At 46.1% G+C, this 8,479-nt stretch overlaps 1 protein-coding gene across 1 annotated transcript in view; it reads right to left on the minus strand.

Moving 5' to 3' along the window:
- OBSCN (obscurin, cytoskeletal calmodulin and titin-interacting RhoGEF) overlaps positions 1–8,479 on the minus strand; it is a 223,829-nt gene that overhangs the window by 36,140 nt on the left and 179,210 nt on the right. Inside the window, exons 65-69 of the mRNA XM_019543669.1 lie at positions 6,413–7,774; positions 5,403–5,681; positions 4,607–4,685; positions 3,622–3,740; positions 1,378–1,575 (exon numbers count right to left, since the gene is read on the minus strand). Coding sequence (XP_019399214.1) covers positions 1,378–1,575; positions 3,622–3,740; positions 4,607–4,685; positions 5,403–5,681; positions 6,413–7,774 — 2,037 coding nt within the window. The remainder of the gene's footprint in view (positions 1–1,377; positions 1,576–3,621; positions 3,741–4,606; positions 4,686–5,402; positions 5,682–6,412; positions 7,775–8,479) is intronic.

Raw genomic sequence — 8,479 nt, forward strand, 5'->3', positions numbered from 1 at the left:
GCTCTAACGCAAACCTAAGCCTCCTGGCTATAACATAAAACTAAACCATATCGTCAGACCAATGTGCAATCCCTACCGGGAAAAATCCTCCAACTCAGGCAGCAACCAGGAGAGGCTCATGCAGTGTAGCTTCTCCTCTCTCCCTACGCTGGCCAAGCTCCCCCTTCCCTGGCAGCCAGCAGGGAACTGCCCTCCTGGCCTCAGTCCTGGGCTTAAGAAGGGTCAAGCCCTGCCCCTTCCCGTCAGCTGGTATTCACTGGTTGCCCTGGCAACCCGCACCTGTGCTGCCCTGTTGACTGGCAGCTGAGCCTCCCCCTTCTCCCCACTAGGGGTCTCTCCCAGGTCACTTCCATTTTCAGGCGCAGGGCGCTTAAGTGCCCTGCGACAGGGCCCTATATTTTTATGATTCTAAAAAATGATATCACTAGACACAAGAACTCCTTTCCCTTCCATAAACTGTAAAGACAAGCATGTAATTGCTCAGTGCAATGCACCTCATTCAGAACTTACAGCCTTATTAAACATTATTGTTAATCTTTTCCGTCATATATACATGTATGTGTGTGTGTGTGTGTGTGTGTATAATATGTATAATACACACACACACACACACACACACACACAAATATATATGCACCCACATACACATGTATGTATGTATGTATGTATAGTGATCTGTCTATCAACATCTAATAAACATTTATATTATAATGTACACATACAGTAATTCAGCATAAAACTGGCTGGATTCATGTGTGTATGCATGTGTGTGCATCTAATACACACACACACACATAAGTATGTATTTATGTATAGCTATCTATCAACATCTAATAAGCATTTATATTATAAATTGTGCATACAGTAATTCAGCATAAAACTGGCTGGATTCAGTTTTAATCTCCAATTAGTATACCTTGACATTTACAGAATCAATTTGATATATTATCACACAAAACATTTGGCTTTCCTTGTGAACTGTTATTGAGTTATAAGAAAAAATTATTTTTAATTAGAAGTAATTATTAAATTTAACAATAAGCAATGGCTCTAAAGCCGTCTGTTTGCCCACATTAGGGAAAACTCAAAACTTAGAGAAGGACTGCGGTATTCTGTAGTCTCACATATGGGTCACACCATGCCATTTGTTTTTAAGCATAATCCTTTCAGGAAGTTGTTGAGGTCATTACTGCTGAAAGGTGTAAAACAACTGGAAATGAGAACAGAGAGGTGGTGTGCCTTGCCAGAGGCTTTTCTGGTTAACTCTCCAGTTAATTTCCTTGAAGACCTTGACTTCTTCATGCTCTAATGAAAGCGATAAACCAATGAGAGAGAGTGCGTCACCGATACAATGACAGTCGTTAGTCCCAAACTTACCTTTGACCACCAGCCTGGCTGAGGTATATGCAGAGCCGGCAGAGTTGGTAATAAATGCTGAGTATTGACCAGCATCTTCCTTCGTGACACCGAGAACTTCCAGCGCATTAAAATCTTTCTTCTCGGTCTTTAGGATTCGGTCTGAAGCATGTAATGGCTGCCCATCTTTGAACCAGTAAAGGCGAGGTTCAGGGTACCCTGCATGAAGCAATTGCATGTAGGAAGGCCTGAACTGGTTAAATTGACTAGGCAAATTGCGGAGCCCCTCAACCCATTCACATATTCCAGTATAATTGAAGTAAGGTCAATTCTAACCGTGCCATTGCCTCAAGGTTAAACACTAGCCACCAGGAAACAAAATCCCCAGAGATATGACAACTCCATTTTTATATTTTTGAACTGCTATTCATTCATTCATTCATTCAAACTCTATTCTGTGCTTCTTGGGCTCTAGTGTTGCACCCAACACCTTCTGGTGCTGGAAAAACTGCCATTTGGATAAGACTTTTATATATACAAAACCAGATTCTGAAATTTCTGGGCAAAATTCAGCCTGAAGTCATCTGTTGTCTATGTGAGGGCTTCAAGATGAGCCCCAGAAACAGAGAGGCCAATATAGTCCTCAAGGAAAAGGAAAGAAAAACCAAAATGACCCCTCACCTTACAGACTAGAGGAGAGAGCTCTCCTGAGTTTCAATCATTTATTCCTACTCAGTGCTGTGATACCAGGGACCCACAAATAGTGGGTTAGCAAAGTGAGGGTAGGGTGAAGGTGAAGGGTATCAAGAGCGTAGTCTTCTCCAAAGGAGAGACGGAAAGGACGGAGCAGTGGACATGGGGCAGAGACACATGGCCTCTGTAGGACTTCTAGGAAGATGTGGGTCAAGGGCTACTCTCTGTTCTGCTTTTGATGGAGCAATCCCCACCACCTAATGGAAAGGTCAAGAAAAAGGGAATAACAGGGACATAAACAAAGCTTCTTGTCCTCTCTAAAGCTTTATCCCAAATAGAGAATATTTGGACGTTAGCTATTAGCACCAGCACTAAATCGTGGTACATTGGCTCTACAATTAAATTATTAAGGACTGATTTGTTAACTTGTTAAAGTAATTTTTAAAAAACCAGTAGCCTGTCTCCTCTGTTTTCCATGCCAGATTCCTCAGCAATTAATGCACGGTGGCTTTCTGATTTTCCTGACCTAAAGAAATCTGGCTCTAGCTCCAGGTTTTTGTAGGTGTTTATGTGCAATTATGTGCACAGCCCAGCCCCTGCTCCTGCCTGTGCCCCACTCCCTCCCTCACTGCTGGGGCCTCAATCTGCCCTCCCCCCCCGCCCTGCCCCACGGCAGTGAGGGAGGGAGTGGGGCTGGGGCAGGACTCAGGACTGAGCTGTGAGCAGCTTGTCCGGTGGGTGCCCAGCATGGGTAGGGGATAGCAGCTCACACTGCTGCATGAACCCCAGAAGGGCATATGGGCCGTGTGCCCGAGAGCAGGCTACAGGCTCTTCCTGGGAGGGGGTTGGGCCATGCTGTGCTCAGGGCGGGTGGCGGCAGCTCTGAGTGGGGGAGTTGGGGGGCTACGGTGAATATTGGGATGTCTGCAGCCCCCTCCTAATTCCTCTCCTGGCACCACCATCACCCACCCGGAGCACAGGCCAAGCAAGGCCTCCCACACTGGGAACAGCTCGGTATAGCCCTGGCCCCAGCCCACAGTGGCAGCCCGCCTTCCCTGTGCACAGATCCAGGAACACACACCCTCAGTGCCTCCTGGTGTGCACACAGGAGCAGAAGCCATGCCCTGTGGACATGCCACTCACAGCTCAGTCCTGCACCCTGCTCTGGCTGTGCCACACTTGCCCCAGCCCCAGCCCCAGCCCCACTCCCTCTTTCACTGCTGTGCACGCTCCCCTCCCCACCTCTGCTGCAGCTGCTGGAAGCCTGTGGCCAGGTTGCCTTGTGGCCCTACCACTGTCCCACATTTAGGAGGGCTAAGTCCTGTTAGCCCCCCACTTCCACCGCCTATGACTGTGTGCGCAAATATGTGTAACACAAGTGTAAACAACTTGCACAAAGAGTTGCCCAGTTAGATGTATAAGTAGTTAGCCATCTGTGCATGTATGTATACACATGCACAGTTATGAAATATATTGGATGAACAGATGAGATGAATAACTGCGTGCAAGCTTTCCGTAAAACCTTATTCATAACTGGCACAGTGAGCAACGTATAGTAAATGTCCTCATTACCTTTCACCTTCAGGTGAAATTTAGCCAAGGGTGCCCCAGGAGCTACGTGAATATCATGAAGCTCATCTAGGATCTGAGGCAGCTGCTCCTCTTCAGTGGTGGACTCCTCTTGTTCCCGGCTAGGGAGAGATTAGAGTTGGGAGGAAAAAGGAGGCATTGAGCAGTACTGAAAGAGGTGTGGAAAATGAAAAGTCTCCTGTCTGAAGTTCAGCATGAAATGCAGGTTTTGTTGTCACAGCAGTGTCTCTCACCATTCAATTGTAACAACTGGAGTTGGTCAATTATGCGTTGTAGAGCTCGGGGTGTATCAGTATACTGCAGACAGTGAGATTTAAAGAAGTAGAAATAAGCCTGTTCTGAGGTCCCTCCCTCCCTTCCAGGAGATAGAGTCCAGTGAGTGACACACTAATACTCCAGTTGTGCAGGAAGCAGAACACACTTCTTTCACGATCCTACATTATGCCACAAGGAGACATTGGCTGACTCTGAGCAGTCAGGATCCACCAGTCAGGGCTGCCGTGTGCACTACAGCTATCTGTCGCCAGGCAGACTGAGGGAGTCTGCAGAGGACACCAAGATGTGTGCACAGGAGCCCTCTAGCTGTGCAGTATCAGCACTGCAAGTTTTCTGCTCTTCATGGGCTCAGCATTCAAATGTCTGGTCAGGCATCTCTGGCTACATTTTTTTCCCAGGAGAACAGGTCTGAAAGAATTTTCCCAGGTCATTTGAACATTTGTATGCAGCCTAAGGAAGCAGATACACAGCCAGCAGACTTGGATGAAGTACCCCAGTATGCTGCTACTTTTCACTTTCTAAGGGGTAACTTTTACCCCATGGTAAAGTAAATTACACTAAGATAAGGCTGTGTCATGTGTCTGCTCCATTTTTATTCTAGCTGAATGTGTCAGAATGCTAATACTTATAAAGAAAAATTAGCATGGTGCTACATTCTCTGGTTTTTGCAGCTCTCTCAGGAATATTTTACCTTGAGACGTATCCTTTGGCACTGTAATAAGATGATGTCTCTGTTGCATCTGCTGCTGTATCATAGTCAGTACTGGTCACTGTTAAATGAAAAATTAAACATTGTACATGATCCATGGCTCGTAACCATTTCATTTTGCAACCGTTATGGCTAAAAGAGCTTACAAGATCTGAAATTGCTTTACCAGAAGTGTTGGCCTTTTGGATCTCACTATTTAATTATCATTTATCTCCACTCACTATATGCATTATTATGCCCCCTCCAGACAAAATGCAGCTGGATGTGATCAACTGATATCGCTACGAGATACTAAGCTTTTTTGTCCTGGGGATGACCGTGTTGTTTCCACCTCATTACAACCTCCATGGAGCATGAGGGGGTGAGCTGAGAACCCAAGCTTAGATCACAGTGCACAGAGAAATGCCCTGGGAGGTAATAACCTTGCAAGAGATTCCTCTGACCTTTAGGAATAAATATACTATGCTCAGCAACTAATGAACATATATAACTGACAAAACTGCCCAAAATCGTGTTGCCTTCCAATGCATACCATGGTTAAGGGAAAAAAAAATGCTCAGCAAAACCATTAATGCTTAAAGCTATTTCATCTCAATTTTTATCAACAAAGCAACATCCCAGTAGAAACTAGTCAAAAAGCCAACCGGTGGCACCCTTGGATGATTCAGAATAAACATGCAACTATGTATCATCAGTATTAAACGATGATTTGAATTGACCCCCTCTCCCATTACTATTTTAACCCTCTGAGATTTCTCAGTTGTTTTCAAAGACTCACGGTCCACTCTCAGTTCAGCCTTGGTCGAAGCCACTCCCATGCTGTTTTCAGCAAGACAGCGGTAGACGCCCATGTCAGTAGGGACTACAGCTGTGATGATAAGCTGGTGGCAGCCTTCTTGGTCTTCATTGATCATATAATGATCATCTTCTTCTAGGACTTTCCCATCCTTGAACCAGCGCACAGTGGGCAGAGGTTTGCCGATAACGACACAATCAAAGCTGACTGGATAGCCGTCCTGCACCTCTTGGTTCTGGAGCTCAGTTATGAAGATGGGAGCTGAATGCAGTGTCATATGGAGAAAGAAAAAAGGAAACAGATGGCTGTGTTATTGTGCACGGGTACATTGCAGGAACACTGCTACACTGTGGGTGAGTGGAAGGGACTTGCAGAGATGCTGACTTGTAAGCTTTTAAATAATAGCTTGGTGTCCTTCATCTGCAGTGGCAGAGCAAATACGGCATCCTGCTATATCTGCAGCAGTATAAGGGGCAAATCTGCCCTGAGAAAAAATAAGATCTGTGAGGTGAGGCATTATTCTTTGGTTGTATAGCTGGAATAATTGGTGCAGTTAGGAGAGAGAGAGAGTACACACTTTTAGGTTTCAAGCACCCTTTATGGGATCTGGGAAAGAAACAGGCCAAGTAAAGCTAAATCTAAGTGAGAATAATCATGTTAATTGAGGCTTCCCCCTTTCAATGGTCAACTTCACTAAAACCTAACTAGGGTCAACTAATGCAATTTTTCTAACTTGTATTCAGCTTGGCCTCTGCCTGTAATAGCTGCACTGTACATATTATTCTTATCCAATCTTTTTCCCGTAGATACATATTTACAATAGAAAATGGACAAGGGGGGGGGTTCTTTCAAAATCCCCATGATTTTAAGAACAATATCTGACCCCCAAAGTTCTCTTTTTTGTAGGAATTATTTGCCGGGCGGAAAAGAGTAGTTTTCTGTCCAGATTTAGATATGGTTTTTTTAATGGGAGTCTAGCAGGCTGTTCTCACCTGTATCAGAAGTCAGCAGAGGGGGTGGAGGTCTTTTCGCTAGGGCTGGAATCTGACCTCGGGCAGGCGGCGTCGCCTTCCCGATGCGCAGCTCGATTTTCTTAGGGCCCTGGTCCAGGATGTCAATCTCTACAGGGATACCCAGAGCAGCAAACATCTCTTGGAAGCGGCTAGCGGCTGTTTTTGCCTCCACCATGATTTCGAACTTGATGTAGATGTACCGATCGTCTTCGCGGTATGTCTGGTGATCCACCACCTCTTCGTCCCCTTCATCTGCGCTGACAAACAGCTCTTCCTCCACGTCTGACATCTCCGTGGGGATCTTGGATTTGAAGATCTTATGAAGCCTCCTTCCTGCTTTGCGGAAGGCATCGTCCAGTTCGCTGCCAGAGGAGCTGTCAGCCTCGCTGTCCTTGACGCGCTTTGCCAGCTTGTGCTTACGAGGCACCTCCGGCACCTGGCTGCCAACCACCACCTTTGCACTGTGAGAAACCTTCCCAAACTTATTGGATGCCTCACAGGTGTAAGTCCCTGTATCCTGCATGTCTAGGCCAGTGATAATCAAGCAACAGGTCCCATCGCTGTAATTATCTATGTGATAGTGGCGCCCATCGGAAAGTTCCTCCCCGTCCTTCAGCCAACGGACCTTCATATCGGTTTTGCTCTGGGCCAGGCACTCAAGATGCAGGGTGCTCCCCAGCTCCCCATTAAAGTCCTTGAAGATCTCAACAAACACAGGGCATTCTTGCTGCTTGATCTCCTTCCTCACTTTGTACCCTTTGAATGCAGCCTGAATTTTCACAGCTGCCTTGTTCATGGAAGGATCATCTAACTCTTCTGTTTGGGCTGCCGGCTCAGCCTGTGTGGGAGGTGGTGCAGGCGCAGGAGCCTCAACACCAGACTGCTCCCACTCTTTCGAGATTTTACTTGTGGAGATGGTCTGAACCTTGCCACTGACGCTAATGCTAGATTTCCCAACTTTTTTGAGGTACGTCACAAGTGAAGGTGTCCCAGCCCTAGACTCGTCATCTGAGCTTGTCAAGGAAAAGTCTGCTTCTCCTGTTCTAGTCAGCTCGTCGCATGTGGAGTACTCCTCTGAGTAATAATGAGACATCTCGGCTTCTTCCTTCTTTGCTTTCTGCAGCTTATCATCCTCTTCCGGCACTTCACTGATGGAGTCCAGGGTTGGCTCCCTGCTCATTCTTCGCTTCTTGGCCAGAGCTTCCCAAAGCAGGTGCAGGTCGCCCTCCTGAGCAGCCTCCGGTGGCAAGCTGGGCTGGATCTGACCATCCACCAGCTCTTCAGGTTTGCTCACGGGAGGTGCTTCTTGGATGACCTCTTTTAGCATGGCCACTGTGGGAACTAATTGGGATTCAGGAAGGGAGATTGTTAAAGACAGACTTGTAACTGTTTCATATTATTAAGCATATAACTGTTTTATATTATCCTTGTATAAGGACATGTATTTTATATTATTTTTCTTTTGTATAACTGCCATGTGGCACTCTCACATTTATGTAACCTTGAGGCCTTTGCTGTTAACCAAAGCAAGCGCCTGGTACCGCTTTTTGTTGCCTTGCAATTTTTACTGTTAGTCTAAACAAGTGCCTGGTACTATTCTCTGTTGGCAGTAGGCCACACACCTGTGCTCTGTAACTTTTACCTCTTATCTAAAAAGTGTCAGTTTTACAGAAACGAAACTTATGTAGAGAATCTGCCTAGTAACTATTATGTAAAAGAAATTATCCTATCTCTGTATGCGTAGCTTATATCGTAGTTAGTGTCATAGAGACAGTCCAACGAACATCTATAAGAGAGGCAAAAAAGCAGGAAGCAACAGAGACGACGACTGGAAAACTCTGTAGGCCTGATCATCCTACAGACCGGTTCCTAGCCTCCCCGCCTGGGCGTACCCCAGTGTAGACAAAGGCCTCGAAAATCCGACAACTGACAACGATTCACCGTGTTACAGTATTGCATTGTATATCCCATTCATGAGCCGTTGACCAGTTCTGGGACTTAAGGAGCTGGCAGCCGCACCTAGCTTTGGACTAGCTCCACTGTTGG

The sequence above is a fragment of the Crocodylus porosus genome, unplaced genomic scaffold (genome assembly GCF_001723895.1).
Source record: "Crocodylus porosus isolate Cpor-Errol unplaced genomic scaffold, CroPor_comp1, whole genome shotgun sequence".
Lineage (NCBI taxonomy): Eukaryota > Metazoa > Chordata > Crocodylia > Crocodylidae > Crocodylus > Crocodylus porosus.